The sequence below is a fragment of the Rhincodon typus genome, chromosome 2 (assembly GCF_021869965.1).
Source record: "Rhincodon typus isolate 14 chromosome 2, sRhiTyp1.1, whole genome shotgun sequence".
NCBI lineage: Eukaryota > Metazoa > Chordata > Chondrichthyes > Orectolobiformes > Rhincodontidae > Rhincodon > Rhincodon typus.
The window spans coordinates 97,823,872-97,849,264 of NC_063333.1; the positions used below are offsets into that span (position 1 = coordinate 97,823,872).

The 25,393-nt window shown below is 37.9% G+C and overlaps 1 protein-coding gene across 10 annotated transcripts; it reads right to left on the reverse strand.

Annotated features, from left to right (window-relative positions):
- Positions 1 to 2,067: 2,067 nt before the first annotated feature.
- On the reverse strand, positions 2,068 to 25,335 carry LOC109935774 (heterogeneous nuclear ribonucleoproteins A2/B1). 10 transcript variants are annotated; one of them, XR_007264475.1, is made up of 12 exons: positions 25,137 to 25,334; positions 22,368 to 22,481; positions 21,286 to 21,432; positions 19,933 to 20,143; positions 18,937 to 19,038; positions 17,009 to 17,086; positions 16,862 to 16,921; positions 13,140 to 13,256; positions 10,471 to 10,590; positions 6,940 to 7,002; positions 5,170 to 5,382; positions 2,068 to 2,814 (listed from the first exon to the last, which is right to left on the reverse strand). XR_007264475.1 is itself a non-coding variant. In XM_048610350.1 (11 exons), the coding sequence occupies exons 1-10, from the start codon at positions 25,140 to 25,142 to the stop codon at positions 6,962 to 6,964; spliced, it is 996 nt and encodes a 331-aa protein (XP_048466307.1). In that variant the 5' UTR covers positions 25,143 to 25,334; the 3' UTR covers positions 2,068 to 6,568; positions 6,940 to 6,961. The 10 variants fall into 10 exon arrangements, 4 of the variants coding, with proteins under 4 accessions (XP_048466307.1, XP_048466293.1, XP_048466336.1 ...); XR_007264473.1 differs by having other exon boundaries at positions 16,859 to 16,921; XR_007264474.1 differs by having other exon boundaries at positions 4,275 to 6,568; positions 16,859 to 16,921.
- Between the last annotated feature and the right edge of the window lie 58 nt (positions 25,336 to 25,393).

The following is a 25,393-nucleotide window of genomic DNA, read 5'->3' on the forward strand; positions in this document are numbered from 1 at the left end:
GAAAACCAATTATCAAGATTGGAGTAATCACGGAGGTGACAAAGTTACAGCTGAAAGCTTCAATACCACAAAAAATAGTCACAGCCAGGTATCGCTCTGGAAATAAGCATTTACCTTGGGGTGGAAATTCAGGGTCATAGAATATTGTGGTTCCAATTGATCTGACATAGTCAAAAATAATGGCCAAGGTGGTGCATAACATGACAGCAAATATTAATATTTGAAGTTGGAGTACTATCAGACAATGGATCCACGGAGAAGAAGGGATAGAGCTAGATCTTATCAGTGCACATGAAAAAACTGGATTCAAGACTTGCCATTCAATTCTTGGTAGAAGAAAAAACATTTTAAGGTATAAAGGAGAGTGAAACCACATGGCAATCATCCCACTCAACTGGAGAAAAGTAAACTTATGGAAGGACAATACAGATAAAGATTGGAGAGGGAATAACAGAACTAATGCACCATTGCCATCAAGGATGGCATTTCTGACTTTGTTATGAAAATTTTGGTGCAGGGAAATTCTGAATCACAGATCCAAATATGGAATTGGAATGAAGATAACAGATTTCAGGGTAAGTACCGAGATGCATCCACCTGGGATCTCTAGAAATTAATCCTAAAATTAAGAGATCAAGGAAGTCCTTCAAGAAACAAAAAGGCATACATTCTAGTAGGCTCACATCTTTAATCTCCTCCATTGATCAAGGACGCAAATGCAGCATTAAAAAAAAAATTCCCTTGTCACCTGTCCATTCACTATTTAGCAAACTACCACACTTGGTCTCCCTCAGTGCACCAGTTGATCTACAGTCGAGGCACCCTTGCTCAATCTCCTGCTCTGCTGGCAGTATTAAGGGGTAAACAGTCTGTTCTTTTACAGGACCTTCAAATTCTGAACACTTTAGATTTTGAGATTTATATACGTAAGAATTGCAATTGCCAGCTAAATCATAGAAAGTCTGATGTTTACAGTAGGTGCCAATGCAGCAACAAATTTATTTTCTAAGCAAACCCAGTCTTCCCTTTATCTAGTTGTATTAATTAGGTATCTACTCGATAATAGCAAAATATTACAACATTCATAGCATATTTAAAATGTTATATTTGTCTTAGCTGAACTCAAAGCTGCAGAATAATATTTCAGATGCTATTTGTGTGACTGATCATATTTAAGTCCATCTAAAGGAATGACGAAATCTTGATGTCTTAACATATCTTTAGCCTGTGAAAACACAACCTTACTTTCTAACATTCAGGTAAGCACATTTCTATCCATTAGCCAAGAATGATGTATGCTTCTGACTCCAAAGTTAATTTAATATTTTATATTTAGTACATTTTGATGAAACCATGATCTTATAAGAGAGTTGGGTTCCGTTATTTCTGTGCCTTGATCTTGTGATTGTGACTCTAGCCACAATTTTGATTTCATAGACAAAAAGCATACTTTCAACGTACACCATGTATCCCAAGCTTACAGCACACATGTAATGTTGTGCCAAAGTTGACAAAAGACCTTTTATGCCCCCTTCTAAGCTGGAAATAGAAAGATCCTCCGCAATCCAAATATGAACCACATATCTATTTACTCTTCTGACTGAAAGCAATTTTACTCTGTTCAGTGCACTTTATGGACTTTGGCACTGCCTACAGAATCTGTGCGCAGTCCTATTAATCTACTAAAATCAGTGACACTTATAACTAGGTAAAGCAGAACTAACAAGGTGCAATTTAGTTTCAACAAAACAGTTTTTCCATTTGGCAATGGTCATTCTGATGAAATGCCCAGTAGTTTATCTTGCATTGCTCTCCCTTAAGAAAGATAATGCTTTTAAAATTTACTATGCCTGTGCCAATGAGCGCAAACAGCAGATTCTTTTAAGATTTTCAAATGTATAATGATGAACAAGGAAAACTTGATGTATTTTACTGAATCATAGAACTCTTCAGTTCTTGAAAGAACAAAGGAAGCCAAATGTTTGTAATGTCAAGGGAAAACTGGACATTCAGTTTATGCATGAAAATACGGCAAGGAAAATAAGCCAAGAGAAACTAGTCACAAAATAATCTGCAACAGGTGGTTTATTACACCAACGTGAGAGCAGAGTCGAGTTCTTTTTAAAACCACCACTGTCCATTGAGTCCTTTAGCAATAATATTGCATATCCATCATTTAATTTTCCTTAAAAATAGTTCTCAATTCCATATCGAACTTCAAACCTTCTGTTGCTGCAATTAGACATTTGAGGAAGACTGCAGCAGAAAAATTTAAACTCACTTTGTAATAAATTTATTTTACTTAACTGAGGTTCTCCCTGGGTTCATATTCACACAACTCACTGCAACTATAAGTAGGTTATATGTAAATTGCACACCAAAGCAGACTAGTGGCATTCAACTGGCTCTTGAATGATTTGAGGCTGTTGTCACAACTACTCTATCCAGGAGTTGAGCCCATTTGAAATATTGTCTGCTTTGAAGACTTCCTGATCTTATTTCTAAATTTACCTTTCGACCCTCAACACTTACTATACTTTTGAAACTAAACAAGCTATTTCCAAACTGCTTTCTTCATCAGGTTATAATGAATTCTGGTCATTTTCATCCAAACAGACTCCAAAAGTAGCAGTTAATAAACGAGGAGCTAAAACGGTGAGTGAACTGAAATATCTTTTGGGTTTTAGCATTAAGTAAACTGGAGCTCTGGTCAAAGCTATCTTTTAAACCTGTCATGAATGAAAAGCTATCAATTTACTGAACTCAGCATCCTTGTCAAAAACATCCACAATCCATTGAATTCCGTATCAGCTCCTGGAAAGGGAGAAAAATATTATCACAATCCAAATGTTAAGTTTCACATTTCACAGAACTGAACAGAGATTAAGCAATTTCAGAACACCAACATATTAAAACATGGATTTTCTCACAAGCAACCATTCCTCATGCGCAAAACTTGGATAACAAACACTAGGAGAAACTTCTTCTACCAGAAGGGTTGTGAATCTTAGGAATTCACCAACCAGAAGAATGTGGATGTTCAGTTATTATGGTGAAGACTGAGACTGCTTGGCTTTTGGATACTCAGAACAGTGAAATACAGGGAAATCAGGTTGGCAAATGGAGCTGATGCTGACAATTATTCCTGATATTAATGTTCTTCATGGGGATTAAAACAGAAACTATCCTAATCAGACCTGTGTCTCTTTTACTCCAATAGCCAATACTGCAACACGACCAACAGGGACTACTGGTTAACAAGATCATCAAGAACCTAGCCCGTTCTTCACCAAGCTAGCTAGGATCATCAATACCTTGTCTAAGGTAGAAAATAAGGCAGTAAAGAATACTCTTACATCTTTGTCTAAATCTATTCACACCCACAATCCAAACAAGTATGCTTTACAGCTCAATCCATTATACAATATGTGTTCTCCTGAAGTCAGCAGCTAATTCTCACGGTGCAACTATCAAACTTGAATGCATAAAAATCATACTTCCACTTCATAAGGCTTTGTAACCCAACATAACCTATGAAACATACAAACATATAAATTAGGAGTAGGTCATTCAGCCCCTTTAGCCTGCCTCACTATTTAATCAGATCATGGCAGATCTGATTACTCCACATCCCCACTTCCTCTTCATCCCCAGCTTTTTAAAAAAAAATTTGTTCACAACACATGAGCGTTGCTGGCTAAACATTCATTGCCCATTAAATTAACTCAGCCACACTATTGTGTGTCTGGAGTCACATGTAGGCCAGGATGACATTAACGTCCTTCAAGGAAGGAAATCCGTCAACCAGATGGGTTTTTAAACAACCAACGATGGCTTCATTCACCAATGGCTTTTTCAGATTTGCATTAAATTCAAACTTCTTCATCTGCTTTCCAAACCCATTTCCGCAAAACTTTAACCACAGTTCTAGATTACTAGCTCGGTGACGTTACTACAACACCGTCTCCCAGTGATATCAAACAGCTTATCAAAGGGCCTATGAAACAAGAAATGAGGTGCAACAAGTTTCAAAGATACTTATAAACCTCATGAAATCACTATCCTACAGACCTCTATCTTTATGATTGCAAAATACCCTGGTTACAAAATCACTACTTAGAAGACAAGGCATTTGCCTCAAAAGCCCATTTAGTAGCTTAGACCGCCTCTGCACATTACTGCATTTCCTATAATTACAACTTTTAAATACCTAGAAAGTGACCAGTAAAACTAGAAGTTCTAATTGAATCAATTTATTAAATCAGATTACTTACAAATCCTCACATATATTTTGTATCTCAAAGCCTCATTTCTAGGTACCCATCTGCTAGACTCATATAGAGAACATAGAAGCCTGGCAGTTCGAAGCAGGAAAGTAGATAAAAAGGACACCTACTTCTGTAAAAGAACATATTAGTGAAAAGGAGCAGTGGTTTGGAAACTAAATACTTGACCTTTGCTGGAGGAAATTTTTCCAGGAGCCAACATTACTCAAAATGCAAAATGCAAAATGACAAGTAGCACTGAACCCTGAAATACTTTAGCACTTTTGCCAGCAATAAAGCAAACTTGGGGGCTGTAGACTTAACTGAACTGTATGGTTTTCGAGTGAATTAGGGTATTGCATAATTTATTTTCTGATCTGCTTAAGTTTTATTAAATCTCTTAAGTATTTAGAGCTAACCTCAATCAGACATACATTGTTAAATGCAGAATTTGCACAGAATATAACTAGTGCTAGCCAGATTCTAGATGGGAATCTACTGCTGAAAACAGCTGGACATAGACGTTCAATTATTTAGTCAATGATGTGAAATAGTGGCGGCTTGACACCTGGGCTAATGGAGCAAAAAAACATGAATTTATCCAAGTTAAGAAAATCTGAATTTTGAAAATAAACATGAACTAAAATTTGCTTAAGCAGGAGCCATATATATCAAGAGTTAAGTTTTAAAAAAGCAATATTTTTATGACAAAGTCTTTTTCATATATTTGCCTTGTTAGTAATTTTCCAATTTAGTTTCATTAAATTGACAAGTATTAATTAGATGTTTCCGATGCTGACATGCCAAACCCCTTTAGTGCAATCTAATATTTTTATAAATTCACTGGTCACTCTGAACGCTACATTCAAATCACCACATATTGCTCAGCGTTCTGTACACTTACCTATTTCTGTAGAGAACAAAACTGATCAGGTAGCTTATAGCTTAGATCACTGCCTTCTCCACTGTGATTTCAGTTTCAGTGCAGCTCAGACCAGTTGATAGAGGTCAGATGCTGGCTGAGGATGGTTCTGATCACATGTGGAATGAAGTCTGGCAGCTCTCAGTTTAAGATCCAATGGACAATCAACACCCAATCAACTTCAGATACTACAACCTTAAATAGCACAGAAAAGGTAAATAGTTAGGCACAAAGGAACTATAAGTTTTTAGTTTTGTGTCAGTTTTAATCTTGCACAAAAGGAATCAGGTATATATAAATTCCTACAAACCAAAGATGATACCAAAGAACATACTGAAAATATAAAAAGAAACAATCCACTACATTGCTTTGAGCTTTTATTGTATTGACCACCTCTTCACTTCTGTGAAGTAAAAGACAATTAAATAATATCTTACCTACAAGATGAGGTTTAACTGATGCTTAGCTCTATTCTGCTCTACAAGACACATCTGTTTTCGTTGGCCTCCTCTTTAAATTTACTGCAGTTAAAGCTTTTGTTGCATGAATACCACTCACTTTAAGAGTGCTGGCTGATATTAGGCTTCTTTGTCCAGACTTCTTGTGCTAGACCTGTTTTCTTGAAAGTGTAAACCACTTGCTGTTTAACGTCGGATCACGCCTTTCCTGGCCGATGAAGTAGCTGCTGTATCTACAGGATCTAAAGATCTTTGATTCTTGCAGAAACCACTCTCAGTTCTAGCAGTTTTTAAAATTGCGGACTTGACGATTCATCTCTGCACTTTTTGTCTGATTAGTAGTCCTTGCATTTCCCTAGCTGTGTCAAAGACTGAACATTTTACCCACCCATAACAAATCTACCTAAGAAAACAATTACACACCCCCTTTTCTTTTTTTTTTGGGATTTTATTAAAGTTACTGTGGACATACAACATTTTCCAAACTCTACACACTGCAGATATTTAACATAGAAAGGCTGAATATTATAACTCCATGATCCTGGTTCATAGCTCTCAAAATTCTCAGTGCATCTAGGAATATTTAAAATGTCAAAAAATCCCCTCAAACTCATAACAATTCCACATCGCAACTTATGAAGAACACTATAAAGATACTACAGCAAAGAAATTTTTTTTAAAAAACTAGAAATCTGTCTCCAAGGCATCTTTACAGTCCTTTCTCCACATCAAGAGTCCGCTCAATTAAACAATCCCAAGAATTGACAAAATGGTTTTCTCTGCCTGTGCTCTGGAGTCTTCCGTCATCTCACTGACTTATGTTCCGCTGAGATAATTTTTTCCTTAAAATTTTGCTGAGAGAATAACCTGCAGCTGTCCTGTAAACTCTGGGCTCTCATCCTCCCCTATTTATATAGTGATGCCTGTTACAATAAAATAGAGGTAAACAGTAAGCAGTTAATCATAAAAATCCAGTTTTACTATCCATTTAACATTGAAATGGTACAAAACCCTTAAGAACTAGTAACGTTGAATGAACCTTAATTTCCAGAAATAAAGTTACTAATTAAATTGTGGCTACATTATTCTTCCCCAGACAACTTGCTACAATTATGAATGGTTGTGCATTGCGGGGTTAGCATACAAAGGAGATACAACTTCAAATTATTACTTGAAACTTGAGAGTTTCAGGATTCAGATATGCAACACAGATTTACAAAAAAAATTTACATCTCCGCTACCAGTACCATACAGAGTTAAATTCAGTAATAATAGGAACAGGCCACATACGTACCCTTGGAATGGGTTTTGTTGAATTAATATCTGTTACGTCCACCAAATCCACCACCATAGTTCCCTGGGATCAAGGTTATATAAAATTGTATCAATACATTTCCATTTCAGGCAATACGCAAAATTTAAATTATTCAATATTCCTTATTTATTTTTCCTTTGGTGCTATCAAAATAATTCAATGGTAAAAATCTCACTGGGATTTTGTTGACAATAACCTTGTGAAAGTGATTTGCCCCATGTCAAAAACACTAGCCTGGAATTCTTGATACATTCACTGTCATTTGCCCATTGGTACGCAACAGTATTATTAATTATCAACAAGGTTTAAGCAAGTTGAATTTAAAAGGCAATGCCATCATAAGTCTTAAAAGAGAACCGAGGTGGTCATAGCAGAAAAATATCAACTTTTGGTTTAAGCTGGTAAGGAAATGAATGACTTTAAATTTCATAAATTCAAGAATTTATAGCAGAACAGGATTAACTCAAGCTTCACTAAACAAATCAGTCAAATATTGAATAATATCACGACTATGGACGAGAACTCTAACTACATACAGAGCTTTCAAGCAAGACTTCTTTATAAAATAAAAACTGCAAGCTAAGGCTGGCTGATAAGGTAACTTCTAGTATAAAATTCATTGCCTGTTGAAAAGAAGACTTGAAAAAGCAGACGTGCAAGGCAATCAATTACCTCCTCTCAAAAGAATAATTCTTGTGATTATATTCCAGACTGGGCATAGAAGTCAAAAGACATGAATACACAAAGCCTGAGTTAAAATGCATAGTTTATCTATGTTACTGAACTAATTTGTTGTGAAGGTCACAGCTCAAGGACAGCAATTAAGCACCCGTACACTCCAGGTAAAAATGTAACAACATTCTCTCTGTCTGAGTGCTGTAAGCCAGCCACCATCAAATGGAAACAGGACAGAGCATTTCAGCTGAGCTGTAAAGCAACTATCTCAAAATCAATTGCATCCCTACTAACATTTGCGATACCAGATCATCCAATCTAATGGCTGCAACATCCCATCGTCTACTCTTCATGGAACTCTAGCTGATCCATACATTTCTTTTGAATTTTTACCTTTATTAGATTCACCACTCATTTCTAATCTATTTGTGTGTTGCATTTTTCTTTCTTCTTGTACTTAGTTACTAATAAATTCTTTAGTTAACTCAAGAAAACCTGGTTAAAGTGGCTCCTTCTAAAACATAACTTCATTTGGTCTTGGAGAAAGAAGGTCACAGGGGAAGGAATCCTTTTTTAAAGTAACCTTATTGCAACCAACTGTGGAGGTGGATGAATAAAGGGAAGTCAGTTCAATTCTGCTCAATTGAGAGCTTGATAATTCATGGTATCCCATTTGGCACCGTAGTAAATTCAGGGCCCTGGACCAGGGACTGGTCATAACAATGAACAAAATCCCAAAACATTTCAGGAAATTCCAGACTGAGTCAAAGAATATTATCTACTGTTAACAACATTTTTAAAATATATGTTAACACAAAGAAAGTGAGAATGTATTCTTGTGTATAGGTTACACAATGAAAAATACAAGTTTGGTGTTCATAGTTAAAGACAGCAATTGGAATATTAACTTTCAACTTTTCAGCCAATCTTAAAAGCATGTTTAGATATGTATGTACCATTCCTTTTCAAAAAGGAAAAACCTTTCCTCCCTTTGATCAATGTAGTCTACTTCAAACAATACTGCATTTATGATTACACTGTGGTCCTTACCAATTTAAATTCTCTGAGAACTAAAATCAAGACTTTTAAGCACAGGCTTGATCCAATTTTTTAAAAAATCCAGCTTTCCCCTACCTCGAGTAAATGTTATAGAAGTGAATGTTTAATGAGCTAGAAAACTCCAAACTGCTTCTATCAGAATACAATCACAAAATAAAAACAACTGCTCAATAAATGTGCCATTCGAAAGGTCAGAAGACATCCCTGAAATACAATTAGCATTACTGATTACCTGGCATTTTGTAAAGCACACAAAGTAAGAGCAGCAGTATGTAAGCCATTTTGATCATCTAGTGAGCTCTGCCATTCAACAAGATATAGATGATCTGATCATAGCCTCAATCCCATATTTCTGCCTACTCGAATAACCACAGATGGCTGACTAACAAGCAAAACAATGTGTTTTAAAAATATTCAATGACCCCATCTCCCTCATTTTATGCAGTATTCCAAAACACTCAAACCTCAGTAAAGTTAATCCTAAATGGGAGACTCTGATTTTAAAACAATATCCTGTTGCTCTCATCACTTGGAAAGGGGGTAAATCTGCAAATACCTGTCAAGTCATCTCAGGATCTACGTCTCAACAAAATCCTTTATTTTGGTAGGATTCTTTACAATACATGATTTCTAGATTTTAAAATGAGAACACATTTGAGTCTACATACAGATCACATTAACTTAACAATTTATCCTATTTAACCCCCTTTCCACTAAATAAAATGTTAGTGGAATAGAGGATTCTTCTTAAGAGTCATAATGCACTCAAAAACATTAATTCTGTTTTTCACGCCACATATGCCACAAAACCTGCTGAGTTTATCCAGCATTTTCTGTTTATTTCAGATTTCCAGCAATCACAGTACAGGTAGTTCTGCTGTTTACGCGTTCTTCTTTAATGAGAATTGGCTGTCACACAATTGATGAATAGTGGACACTGTTTGGATAATGCAAACTTTCCGCTGGAGAGGTATATCTATTTTCTATAGCGATTTCCCATAAAGCGATTTTCTATGGTGTGAGGTCACACAAGAATGCAACTATCGCGTTATAAGAGAACTACCTGTACTTTGTTTTTAAATTCCTTTCCCACTATGTTAGACGAGGAAAGAAGTGCACATGGTCCTCAAGGTGTTGTCCTTTAAGGACAAGACTAGGGTTGGGCATGAAGAAAGAAATTCAATGGTATTTTCATGCCTGATTGCTGTTTAGTGACTCTAAATGGATTGTGAACAATGGTTGAGAGCAGGATTGTTTCAGCTATAATCTACCTACGAGACCAATTTCCTCCTGCCACTTAAGTGTTTACACTCATCTGTCAAGAATCACTTCTCCCTCACGAAACTACCAATAATTTATGATGTCACAAATATGGAGGGGCAACAAATAATATCAAGAAACTAAAATTATGAAATGAACAGAGACAATCTCTTCAACATAAAACTATTTACACTCCACAGAGGCGGCAAAAGGAAACACTACAAATCTAATGAAGGCTGTTTCAACAGGTCCATGTTTGAATCACAGCATAATTCAAATATGCCTGTGGTCGGGATCAAACCATGTTGCTCTAACAGAATAGGAAGTTTTACCCTGCCTGCCCAGAAATGCTGAATCCAAATACTTAAAATCAAGTGTTCAAGGTTTTAGCTTCCCAACAGTAATACATTTGCTGCTTGACTGGGGTGAAAGTTAAAGTACTCAATCTTCTCAAGAGTATGAATTATTTAAACCACCTCTACACTGATTTCTGTCATACATTAACTAAAAATATACCTCCATATGGTCCACCCATATTTCTTCCTCCATAGTTTCCACCTTTCATTGGTCCAAAATTAGAGTTCTGATGATGGTAGTTCCCAAAATCATTGTAGTTCCCACCTCCTCCAAAATTTCCTAGGACATAAAATACAGATCACCAGGTCAGTTATTTAAATCCTACATATTCTATGCCACCATAGGAAGCCTTTGTTATTAGTTAAGAAATTAACCTTTACTGTTGTCATCCAAATTTCACAACCACAACTCCAGTTTCATTTCTCCCCACATTAAAGGGAACGATATTTTGCTGCTCTAGTCAAAGGCCTGGGAGCCATAGACAGGTGTTCAAATTCCATTATAGCAGTTAGGTAATTTAAAAGTTTAATTAATTGAATGTGGAATTTTAACAGGTGAGAGAAATGTATCGGCCATGAGACTACTAGATTATTTTTTCCAACAATCTAATTCACTAAGGAGATATGAAAGACGTTATGCTAACCCTGCCTTATCTGGTGTAAATGAATCTCCAGATCCTTGAAAATATGATTAACTTGAATGGCCCTATAACATTGTATGGAAAGCCATCAGGTTATACTCAAACTCTGCAAAAACAAAGTCAAAGTCAAAGAATAAAAACAGACAGACCTCCTGTTACCAACCTAAACATCAAGCACAAAAGTACACCAGGCACAAAGTAATATCCAGCTCATTTGATGCTGCAAAGTTCTCCTCGCTAACATCAGGGAACATATGTTGCAATGACTAATCAAGTAACAGCCTGACAATGGTTTACTTTCCAGTCATGTTCCTTCATCATCATCTTTTAGTGCATCCTGTTCCACCAACAGGTCAGATCACCAAAGAGCTATAGTGGTTTGCAGATGATAGGAAACTAAGGGGGAGTCCTCAACGCTGACTCCATGTTGATGTCTCATGGCCTCGGGTCAAACTGTGGAAGAAACCTTTGTTGATGTCATGTACTACTGTCCCTCAGCTAAGGAATCTGTGTTTTTTCCATTTTGAGAACTAAAGGTAGCTAAAATGTAGTCAAGGTGGGGAACTTCACTCAGAGTGACTTGTTAAGACCACTGCTGTACAAAATATTCCAGTCCTAAAAGGCACAGACGTCATTAGTTACTCAATGTGCAGTTCAAGTCCTGCCAGATCACTTGGCTGCAGGCATCATTGCAGCCTTGTTACAAATAAATAGCTGATGTCAGAGATAAAGTGAGGGTCACAGGCATTTGGTTCCATTTGCAACATTCAGATAATGCAGCATTCATTGCCTGCATGCAGCAAGACCACGACAATGTTTAGGCTTAGACTGATATGTGCTAATCAACATATGCACCACACAAGTGCCAGACAATGACTACTTCCAACAAGAGAATAGATTCTACCTAGAATTTTGCATTCAACAGTATCAGCAACCGGAAATTTAACCAGACAGGCCACACAACTACTGTAATGACAACTTTACATCAAAGGCTTGGAATTCTACAGGTAACAATACTCTCCATTTACCTAGAGAAGTATAGTTCTAACAACACAAATTGCTCGCGCACCAGAGAAGCAAAAACAGCCTACTTGACTAGCAACCATCAGTGGTGCACCCTGCTCTACGCAAAGCAATTACAAGCAACCCGACAATATTTTTCAAATTCACCTATGGCAACCAGGGTAGCAGATATACAGGAGCGCTACCTGCAAGAGCCTCAAGTCACACATCACCCAACTTGGAAAAAATATTGCTTTTTAAAAAAATTCTATTGTGACAAAAAGTCGCTATATTGTGGACGTACAACACCACACAACTGCGAGGTAGCAGCTCATTAACTCTTTCAAACTAATTATGCATAGAATATAATGTCTGCTTCACTCACATCCATGAACAATTAGAGTTTAAGATATACTGAAATAATTTTGTCTTTGTGAATGCAATGAATTATACACTGATAAGCAAATCCAGAACACAGGAACCAACGTGTGCTTTTCTTTTGCCAAGCTTTCATCGGTACATATTTACAGCATTCCCAAATAAACCATGATGCTCAGGATTAGTGGTTACAAATACATTTCTTGTCCTTTCATCCCAGTCTCAACATGGGCAATCAGCTATATCCCAGAAGTGCCATCACATAACCAGGAAAACTTTGGAGCAGAACACTCCTGGATCACCTCCAGCTACAAATAAACAATAATTTTTGATGGGAATAACAAAGTGTCTGACGAACATTAGCTCCAAGAAGTAAACGCAGCCTTGTGTTTGCTTAAGAGTTCAAAAATGGACATTTGAAGACAGATTCTTCAACTTTTGTTTCAGGGACATCATTTTTTTCCCTTCAATTAATTTCACGTCAGGTCCTTTCCTATCCACTTAGAAGAATAAAGGTGACCCAAGGATAACCCATTCTCCAATCTTTCCTACAAGGTTCTCTTTCTACCCTATATACCCCTCCTGATATTGCAATTTTTCAGCTTTAAAGAAGCCAAATTAAATATTTGGCAATACTATTTGAACATGAACTAGAAATACTGTCTTTCATTACTATTCTGTACAAAAGGTTGCGCATCTCAATGCACTTAAGGCTGCAGTGATTGTCATAATGTCAGCTGCAATATCACACACTTCAGAGTGGTTTATAAAGGTGTCTCAAATTTCTTCGCAGCAGCAAGGTACTCACCACCATAATTTCCACCTCCGTCATAGCCACCACCATGGTTGCCAAATCCTCCACCAAATCCAGGACCTCCACCAAATCCAGGACCTCCACCAAATCCAGGACCTCCAAAGTTACCGCCTTAAAACAGAAAAAACACACTGAATATCTCATCTAATTAGATCCAATTCTGTCAGCATTGCGTGGGATCACAAGGCAAAAAGATACAAGACTCTTCAGATCTGAATCTATTCATTAAACAAATTTCCAAAAGGAGATAAATGCAGCAGTTAGGTTTGAAAGCAGAAAATAAATAGACAACAGCACTAACATGCAAAAATGCAGTTATTTCACATGTAATTGCTACATCATTTAGCAATTACAGTAAAAAAATGCCTTTGAAAGTTCTAATAAGTTGTAAGTTTAAAGCCTCAAAGAATATGATCCGATGTTCCATTAGAAAATGAAAATGGTTTTTCTACACATCACAAATATGGACGCGAACCAAGCACAGAACTTCCAGTTTGACAATTTGCTGTTCAGATCACAATAGGAGCAAAAGCTATTCAGTAACATAACTGGGTCCTCTACTTCAGAGGTATGTTCCTAGCCCTCATCACTTAGTGAGCCAAAATGAACCGATACTCAGACTGAGCATTCACAGAACTCTGGGAGAGGGGTCCCAAGATTCACAACCCTTTGACTGGAAGGATTTGCCCTCATTTCAGTCTTGAATAGACAACACTTTATTCTAAGACTATACTCCTAGTGGGGCAAATACATTCTTAGCATTTACCCTATTAAGTCCTTTAAAAATTTCCTGTGTTTCAATGGTAGTACCTTTTATTCTTCTAAACTCACAGTTTATAACAATATTGTCTCAAAGATAATCCCTCAATTGCAGGAATCAAACTGGTCATCTTTTTGTGCCATTCCCTTTCAGGTTCTTCCTTAGATAGATCAAAACTACCACTTTTTGCCTCCACCTTAAATTCAACCTGCCAATTCATGATCTCTCAGAATCCTTTTGCAACTTCTTCACAGCTTTTACCTTTCCACGCAGCTTTGTAATGTATCCAAGGTTATGTTATTGCAATCAGCCTAAATTAAGTCACTGAAAAGCTATAAATAGCTGAAGCCAAAACACTCGAGATACTCAACTAGTTAATCTGCTAAACCAGAAGACTAATCTTCTTCCTGTTAACCAATCCTCAATCTAAGCAAATGGATTAGTTCCAATTCTTCAAGATCTATTTTTGATCACTAAATTCTTGTCAAGCACCCTTAATTTGTTTTTGAAAACTCAAAATACGTCCATTGGTTCCACCATACCCAATCATATTGCGATTTTCTAACTATCTTATTCTCATGTCCCTCATAGACTGTAGCATTTTCCCAACAGTGGGTTACAGGCTAACTGGCCAGTTCAACCAATTTCCAAGAAAGGACGGAATACTAGCTACATTCCAATCCAAAGTCCATGCTAGAGTCCAAACACCAGCAATATATCCAGTTGCATCTGACAACCCAAACATGTCAGTCATTAGTTCCAGGCGATTTGTTATCTTTTATTCTGATTAACTCTATAATACTAATAATATTCTTAAAGTGAATAGTTTCTCATTAAAATCTTTCGTACTGTACCATCTCTGGCATTTTTTTTGTCTTCTATCACAAAGATAGAAAAACATCATTCAACGGCACTGCCGCTTGCTCATTCTCCCTTTCCTGTCCCTGACTAATGGCCGACTTGCTAATTACGATGGAAGTCTTACAATCTGTTATGAATCTAGCTATTTTAATACCATTCTCCAGTTTTCTTTATAGGCATTGTAAGTTGAAAATGGTAACATAAAATGTCACACATGCTTCACAGGAGCATTATACAATATACCAGCAAGGCACATGTCATAACGGTAGCTTTTATACATCTTAAAAGGACAAATGCACAAAAGCAAGGCAGCAAAAATTAGCCAGGGAGTGCATTCTGGAGCTTAGGACCTCTTCACTAAAAGCATGGCCAGCAACAATGGAGCAATTCAAGATGGGAGATGTTTAAGAGGTCAAAATTTGTGGGCTGGAGCAGATAGAGATACAGTGGACTGTGGCCATGGAGGGTTTTGAAAACCCCAAGGATGAGCGCCTTAAAATCAAGTTATTGCACAACCAGGTGTTAGCAATGAAGGTCACTGAACAGAAGGGAGGGGAGACATCAGTAGTGTTTTGGCTGACCTTAATTTTATCAGGGATAGAATGAGAGGGGACCAGTAAGGAATGTATTGGAATAGTCAAGCCTAAAAAGGCACGAATGAGGGTTTTAACAAGTGAACTGAAATACGTGACAAAGTTACAGAGGCCAAAATAGGCAAGGTTGTAACTGTGTGTTTGGAATCTCATCTTGAGACAAATGTAACATCAAGTTGCAAACAGACTGGCTTTGTTAGAATATTCACCATTATTTCACTGGTTGTACAGCACAAAGAGGTTGAAAAAGACAGATTAAAATCAATCTTTAAATCCAACAAGTTTTGCAAATTGATTGTGTAAATGATGCTCAAGTCTGAATTAATTACAAACACAAAAGCATAAATTAACCCAACATTAACCTGTGCAATATATTTCCCAGCTAAATATTGCCCAGAACACCAGTTATCTTTTTTGAAAAAGTGTTGCCACAGAATATTTTACACCAACCCAAGTAGGCACATGGGCTCCCAGATTACTGGTCTCGTCCAAAAGATGGTACCTCCAACAATACAGCACTTGCTGAACATTCCACTGAAGTGGAATTGTAGAGTTGTGTTCAAACCCCAGAGTGGAATGTGTCACTCAGGCAAAGTGCTTGCTGTGCTTCTTACAACAGAACTACAGTTCAAATGTATTTCATTGTCTCAAGTGCTTTACCATCAGAGGTCATGAAATGCACTAAATACAGATCTTTATTTTGTTTCATTGATTTCCTTCCAGAACTGTAAGGGTCTCCTCAATCTACAAACATCTGACCCATACTTACATACATCGCTTATTCTTACAATCACGATCCGGTACAGAAGTGTAATTTTAAAGATTGGTCTTACAAACATTTCCCACACTTATGAAAGAATGCTGGACACCTTGTCTACAAATCGACTTACAAACATTACTCATTTACACAATCTCAAAACTGTCCAAATTTGCACTGGTGGAGAACTGAAAAATTGTGATTATAAGCTCCCTTCACACTTTTGAAAGCGCACCATCAGGGCCCGGTGATGAACTCGAGATCTGTTTTTTTTTAATATTCATTTGTAATATCTATTCCACATCTTCTAGCATACCTGCATTCTCGCTAACACCACTTGCCGATATTATGCATTTTCATCCCACTCACATTTAGTGGTTACTTCCCTGTCTATTAACTATTCCACAATTCATTAACTTCCACATTATCCTTTGTTGTTGCTATCTATCCATCTCTCACATACACTATTCTCTATAATGGATGCTATTTCTCAGCAAAGTTCTTGCCAAATAGCCGACATCCAACAACACAGTGCCAAGTGTTCACAACAGAATGGCTGAGTGCAGAAGGCACATCCCTTCAACAGATTGCCTATGCAATTCAACAGCCCACAAGTAGTACATTGGCAAAATGCAGGAGGAATCCATGGTTAGCCAGTTAGAAAGCAATACATTCAAAAGATGGAGGGAGTGGGAGAAGAGGTAATTGGAAGAGAAACAATGAGAAAGTTTAAAAAACATACCACCTCCACCATAGCCATTGAAACCAGGGCCATCACCAAAACCACGGCCACCACCAAATCCATCTATGAGAGAAAAAGATAGTTTTAACAATCTTAAAATAAAGACAATATTTGCTCATTAAAATATACAACTATATCTCCAAAGCTTACTTGGGCCACCTCCAAAGTTGCCTCCACGTCCCATAGGAAAATTGCCACCTCCACGGGAGTCACCTCTGAAGCCACCACCTGTCAATAACAATACCATGTTACTTTCATTTTGAAGTAATGCTTCTGAAAGAGGTCTTCACAAAATCAGAATTCAACTAATTGAACAAGCCTTATCACAATGTCAGGGATAATTATCAAATTACAGGCCAGAGAGTCTCACGTCGGTGGTAGGGAAATTATTGGAAAAGATTTTCAGGGACAAGACCTATACACATTTAGAAGCGAATGGACTTACCACCGCTAGATAGCATGGTTTTATGTGGGGGAGGTCATGCCTCACTAACTTGATCGAGTTTTTTTTGAGGTGACAAAGATGATTGAAGGAAAAGCAGTGATATTGTCTAACATGGAGATCAGTAAAGCCTTTGACAAGGTCCCTCATGGCAAACTGGTACAAAAGGTGAAGTCACACGGTATAACAGGTGAATTGGCAAGATGGATACAGAACTGGCTTAGTCATAGGAGACAGAGGGTAGCAGTGGAAGGATGCTTTTCAGAATGTAGGGCTGTGACTAATGATGTTCCACAGGGATCAGTGCTGGGACCTCTGCTATTCATGATCTACATAAATGATTTGGAAAAAAACATAGTTGGTCTAATTAGTAAGTTTACCATCAATACAAAGATTGGTGGAGTTGAGGATAGTGAGGATATTCAGAGAATACAGCAGGATGTATCAGTTACAGGCATGGGCAGAAAAATGGCAGTTGGAGTTTAATCCAGACAAATGTGAGGTGATGCATTTTGCAAGGTCAAATACAGGTGGAAATTATACAGTGAATGGCAGAACCCTTTGGAGTATTGATACGTAGAAGGATCTGGGTGGGCAGCGCCACTGATCACTGAAGGTGGCAGCGCAGGTAGATAAGGTAGCAGAAAAGGCTTACGGCATACTTGCCTTCATTGGAAGGGAAACTGAATATAAGGATAGACAAGTTATGCTGCAGCTTTACAGAACTTTAGTTAGGCCACACATGGAACATTGTGTAGTTCTGGTGACCACACTTCCAGAAGGATGTAGATGCTTTTGACAGGGTACAGAAAAAGTTTACCACGATGTTGCCTAGTATGGGGACTTTTAGCTATGAAGAAAGATTTGATAGAATGGGTGTGTTTAGACTGGAATGGAGGAGGATCATCATCTAATAGAAGTTTAGAAGATTGTGAATGGCATAGATAAAGTGGAAGGTATGAGGCCTTCTCCCAAGGTGCAGGGGTCAATTACTAGGGGACACAGGGTCAAGGTGCATAGGGGAGGGGCGGCGCTGACAAATGTGTGAGGTATGTTTTTCACACCAAGGGTGTGCTGAATGCCTCGAACACATTACCAGAGGTGGTGGTGGCAGCAGACACAATAAGCAGCATTCAAGAAGCATCTCGATGAACACATGAATGGGAAGGGAATAGAGGGGTACGAACCATGCAACGAAGACAGTTTTAGTATGGAAGGGCAAAACAGATCGGCGCAAGCTTGGAGAGCCAAAGGGCCTGTTCCTGTGCTGTATTATTCTTTGTTCAAAAGGGTGTGCCTGAAATTTCAACAATTCAGTTGCTATTTTGATTAACTGCTTCAGGAAAAAGTTCTGAAAGTTTAAAAGACAATATAGTCCGAGTCCATCGGACTGGGTCTCATTAGAAAGAGAAGAGTGGAGGCAATTCAACCTGAAGGTCGTCACAATCTAAAGAGAAGGGAGAGGTTGACCAAGAGGATCCTTCATGGTAACCTCAGCCAGTATGAGAACTGAACCCACTCTGCATTGCAAATCAGCCACCCAAACAACTGAGCTAACTGTTCCCCTGCGAGGTTAGTACTGAATCATTCAAAATGTTAAATGACCAAAATGTCTCAAATTGGTCAGAATACATACCTCCTCGTCCTGACCTGCTACTTTGTGCCTCCATTATTTCTTGACGGGACAAAGCTTTTCTTACTTCGGCATTATGTCCATTAACGTAATGATACTTTTGAACTGGAACAGAAGTTTACAACAGTAGTTACAGATTTATGGCTACATGGTAATGCGGCAACTTTCACATTGGGGTATGCAACTACAAACAGAAGCTACCAACATGTCCACAAATAAAAGCAATTGATTACACAAAATCTCTTAACTCTGCAAAATATTAAAAAGATCAATTTCGAATATTGCTATTTACAAAGCTGTCCTGCATATTCTAATTTGAGTAGATATGCTAAGTTACTACAATGTAAAGTGAACTATCTCAGACCACACATTATCTGCAAAACACTGTGTTCAGTGTGCCATTCTCCGAAACTATTAACTTAAAGCTCAAGTTTTGCATTTAACTTTCAAACTCTCACCTCTCCTGTATTCATGTATCCCTAAGTTGTGGAAATCCCCGTACGTCCTTTGCCTTATCATGGCAATATCTTAGCAGTTTAACCTTCACGTTCTGGAATTCTGTCTCAAAATATCTTCATTCTTTCCTCCTTTCATTTAATTAAAATTATTCTTAGTATCCCAAAGCCTGACCAAATTTTTAATTACTGTTCTGAATATCTCAGACTTTAACTTTTATTGTTAATTTCACTTGTTACATGCCTTGATATATTGTACTTACAGCTTGTTTAGCAAATAGGACAGTGTTGCTGTTTCAGAACAAAATGTTTTCTCAGCTTCCAATTATTTTCTGTGGAGACTGCACAGGAAATATTCTAGCCTCATGGAACCAATTCAGTAATCACCATCAGGTGAAGGTAGGGGTGTATTCGTGTGTACACGCACACACAGGCATATGGTGTTGCATGTGTATGTATGGACAACAGACATGGGTGGATAGTATGTGCAGGGGCTGGGGGAATTGTACACGTGAGATTACAGTTGGCTACAGAAGATACTTACGGACTACTTTGTCCACTGGATCATGGTCATCAAAAGATACAAATGCAAAACCTCTCTTTTTTCCACTTTGGCGGTCTGTTATTACTTCAATGCTTTCAATTTTTCCATAGTTCTTGAAGTATGCTCTGAGGTGATGTTCATCAGTGTCATCTTTTATTCCACCAACAAACAATTTCTTCACAGTCAGGTGTGCTCCTGGTTTCCCAGATTCCTAAAGATTGTGCAAAAAGAATTGTCAAATATATTCTCAAAATTAATCCAAAGCAACAAATACCATAGCATCAATAAACACCATTTTTCTGAAAAGTCAAATTTTCAATTCTTCCAATTGTGACCTAATCGACAACAGGATTCATCTCTACTAAGAGGCATTCTTAGGCATTACTTTGGAGAAACCGGAAATGGAAGATAACAAAATGTCATCACCTTAAAGAGAAAAACAGAGAACCATTTCTGAGCTTTGAATTTCTGACAGCATTTCACCATTGCCATGCACATGGTTTACATTATGTTGTAACTACCAACCGTTTCTGGTTAAATGATAGCATGCTAAGGTTTTTGATTGAAAAGGTGTAAGCAAGTTCAGATCTAAAAAGATAAATAGAGAAAAAAGGCTTTACAGATTCTTAAGTAAATTTTGTCTAATTAATAACAAAGATCACACTTAGATAATCAAACATCGTTGTTAGTCAACAGTCCAACTCAAAAAGCAGGAATACACAAACATGACAAACACTACAACTCTGATGGGGTCTAATATGAAATTCTACATCTCAGTAATGAGATTATGTGATTTATTAGCTTGTGATACCCTTGTGGCACATAAAACTACAGAAGGCAACTGACCTAAGGAAGTACTTTGCAGAACACTCAAAAGGAAGAGACTACAACACAAACATCTCTTTCATGGCCAACAATCTTCCTTGATCAGTCAACATAAAATAAAACAACCAGAATTATCAATAAGGCTTGCGCATGCTCCAACAATACAATGAATGCAGTTATAAGATTTCTGGTCTCTTAGAAAATCAAGGTATATGGAGAGCAGGGAGAAATCTTGGAATCCAAGATCAGGTACAATCACAGTAAATGCCAGGGCAAGATCAATGGACTGTGGAGTCCACGCCTGTTCCTATTGGGAGGGCTTACGGTGAAGAACTTGTAGTTCATTATATTATTTTCAACCAGAGATTCAGATGTAACAAAATTATTCTGGCTGCAATCAGAGAACACATTATGGACAAATGTCACTTACTGATGCACTGCACAGGAAATATGTGCAAAATGCCCCATACTGCTTTTCAAATTTGATAAAATGAAGCATTAATGCTCTCATCATTGAAAGAAACTTACTTCTCTTGCAACTGCTCGTTTAGGCTCCACAACACGACCATCAATTTTATGAGGCCTAGCAGCCATTGCATCATCAACTTCTTCAGGTGTAGAAAATGTCACAAATCCAAACCCTCTTGATCGCTTGGTCTGAGGGTCCCTCATGACCTGCAAAGTTGGTTACTTGTAATTTCATGCTGCAACACTTTTGAATACAATTATAAAAACAAGTATTTGTCTTTTAGAATCATCAAATCCCTACAGGGTGGATGGTGGCCATTTTGGCCCATCAGGTTCATGCCAACCCTCCAAAAAAAGCATCCCAGCCAGACCCATTCCCCCAACCTATCCCTTAAACCCTGCATTTCCCATGGCTAATCGACCTAGCCAGCACACCCCTGGACACTATGGGCAATATAAGCATGGCCATTCTACCTAACCTGCACATCTTTGGACTGAGGGAGGAAACCCACTGCAGACTAGGGGAGAATGTGCAAACTCCACAGTCACCCAAGGCTGGAATCGAACTTGGTCCCTGGCGCTGTGAGGCAGCAGTGTTAACCACTGAGCCACCGTGCCACCTTTTGAACATTTGTACATTAGGGGTGTTCCTGGATTTTAATTAATAGTCTAGACACAGTTCAAAGAGCTTCCTTTTAGGCAAGTCATCAATAGGTACATTATGGTCAACTGCTGACTTCTAGCTGTTTGAACTTTTCCCACCGGGGCATCTGTTTGGCAAAAATAGCTGAATATTAGGAAAACATTAGAAACTGATGTCTCAGGTTTATTGTATATTTCTTAAAAAGTATTCAGTTCTAACTTATCAAGGATTCTATCTAAAGTACAAACACAGATGTAAACACAAATTTAAAACTGAATTTACTTCCATAAAATTTCTTGGCTATTATAGTTGGCAATTTTATTCCTTCCTCCCAAAAACACATGCATGGAATGAAGGCACAATTAAGCCTGAAAACTGAATATTATTGTTTATTACTTGTCTTAACAAGCTCAACAAATGGTCATTTTCCTTTTCTACTTAACTAAAGTCTCACAAAGATCTGACTTGAACAAACTATAAGCATATTTTCAAAACTTACCACACAATCTGTAAGCTTTCCCCATTGCTCGAAGTGGCCTCTCAAATTTTCTTCAGTTGTATTAAAGCTAAGACCACCTATGAACAGCTTGCGATACTGCTCTTTATCCCTATTCTGGGAAAACAAGTATTTTTAATTGCTTAATTTGACACAGCATTCATTCCCTTTTAATATCAAGGCAACTGGATATTCAGGAAACACATCAATGGGATTGTATTGTATAGCGGAGAACAGCAGTTCTGGGGCAAAAGCACTTGAAAGCATTTCAGGATGATTTTGACAAAAGGACAATCATTCTGTCATTGTGAAGTGCTTAAAATAACCTTTGAAGTTAAACATTTGAATATTTACTTGAGAAAATATAATCACAAGCTTCCCATTGCTGGGGAGATCCTTCCATTTTTATATCACCTTGCACAAGACTGTTGATCTGACCGCAAAATGATAGAGGTAGGTGGACACATTCTAGTGGAGCTAACCCTTTTGACAAATCCTTTATATATCCTGCAGTGAGCAGACCTCAAACTCATCATACAATTGAGGGGTTATCCCTGATATATTAAAAGGATTTCTCTAATAGTGGGGAAAAAACCAAAGATAAAAATCAAATTTAAAACAGAAAGTTTCAAGAATTTTACAAAGACTTCAGCACTTGTATCTTTCAAGGATCCAAATCTAACGAGAATACAGACCTCTCCCTCAATTATCTGTGCAGTCAAACTGCTTCCCTGACATGCAGTTCTGGATGTGTTTTAATTGTCTGAAATCAAACGATTCCAGAAGAAGTTGTGAAGCCCAAAGCCATCAATCCTTGGCCCCTGCCAAAAACTCAGTTGCCTCACCAACTTATCCACCCCACTTCCTAGTTAACACCAAATTGAACTTTCATCCTCAATATAATACTGTTTACTTTCACCTATGTACTGCCCTAATCCCTTCTGATATGATTCCAGCTTTGGCCTCAATACTCCAGGAACACGTATTATTTCTCTCACAGTATATAAATGTAAACAGTTACTGTTGATAATCCAGTATATTTTTTAAATTCACACATGTATGGATTAAAATTACATAAACCTGGATTCCAAGGGATGTTACTGTTATGCCTGTGGGCTATCGCACACCATGTTAGCATTAGTGAATTATCCCATTCCTTAAATGGCATACATCTGCCTTCCCTTCTTCAGAATCATCTTCACTTTTACCTTTCACATCTACAGATTATTGCAACATGACCCCTCCTCCCATAGTATGAAGGGACCTCATGCCACCCTCTCCCCATATCTGCAAGAGCTGCAACACATCTTATTCTCAGGGCCACAAGTACACTCGCAGCTTAATATGCAGTATCCTCCACAGAACAAGTGCAAAGCTCTTTACAAACATCTGTGAAGAAGGATTTGCATTTATGCCATGCTATTCAAGACCGCCAGGTCTCCCAAAGTGCTTTAGTCAGTCAATGATGTACATTTGAAGCGTAGGATCCTATTATAATGCAGGAAATTTGATAGCCAACTTACAGGCAAAGTTCTCAACATGTGATGACGACCAGATGTTTGTGATTTTAACAAAGAATGTATATTAACCAGGAGTAATTCCATGGTTGTCTCTCAAGATAATACCACATTTTATTTTCAAACACCTGACAGGGCAGCCAGCACCTGTTTAACATCTCATTCAAAAAAAGGTGGTATCTCTGGCAGGTTAAGACTCCCTGCTGGAGCATCAGCCTGATGTGATGCACTCAAGCCCTATAAAATGGGACTTAAAGCCAGACTTGGGACTCCAAAGCAGGCATGTAAAATGCAACTCATTAAATACACATCCATCGCTACTTTTGGTCTTCTATACAGTTCAATGTAACAAGATTAAGAGAACAGTGTTGTAATTCTACACACCTCAGCCCTCTGGCCACATGGATTTAACAACTTCAGTAGGAACTGCTGCTCATGTAGGGTGAATGTTGTCAGCACTTCTCAGGCATCAGTGAGAAGTGCACCATGGAGGCTTACAGTTGATGCAAAAACCCTCCAAACTACTGGTTCCCCCCCCAGTCTCCTGCAGTTTATTCTCTTTTGGTAGGTTTTTCTGATGCTTTTTAATCCTATCTCATGTCATCTTCCCCCAAGACGTTTCTGAAATCACCCTTCCTATGCAAAGGAACCAATTTATCCACTTTACCTGTCACCCTCCAGGAAGGCTTTTTTAAAAAATCTCTACAATGATTCGGAACAGAATAAAACACTAAGTGCTCATTCTATACTTGCCTTCCATCAACTCCCCTGCACAGAAGTGTGTGTGTATTGAAACTTTTTGGTATTGAAAAGATTCAAACCTTCTAGATAGTATAGTAAACTTAACGCAAATATGGAACGTTTGAGATTACCGTTTATTAAAAGATTGGGTTCAATCCTGAAATGTTAATGAACATTCAAACTTCGCAAGAAGTAAGACAAGTCTGTCTTTGGATATCAACGGACAACTTGACAACAAAAAAAAACTGTTGTAAAATAACGAGAAAGACCCGAGAAGCGCAGATATCAGTAATCTAAATTCAATCCCCCATATATTTCACCTACACTCAACTCCTGTTTCCTAGTAACAACAATAAAGCCCGCGAACAGGCTGCGATTAACCACCGTTTTCGGCGCGGCATCCCCGTTTTCTTCTATCACCACAGGATCTTAAATCAAACCTTTCAAAATTGTACACTGAAAAAAAAAATACGCTACGCCACCCTCCCCAACCCTCATTTTTTCTATCCCTTACCTCCATCCTGCTCGAAAAAATAATTTTTAAATAAAAATGCTATACTTCAACTCAAGCGCTTCGTAAACAACGTTATATCGATAAAAAATTGCGTTATAGCTAAAGAAAAACGAGTAAACAGACAAGCTGTGATGCACAGCCTCCTCGACACAGCCACCACCGCCGCCGTTCAACACTTTCTAGAACCTTCCCTCAGCCGTACAAAATGGCCGTCCACTAGTCACGTGACGCCAAGTTGCCAACGGCAAAGTTGGTGA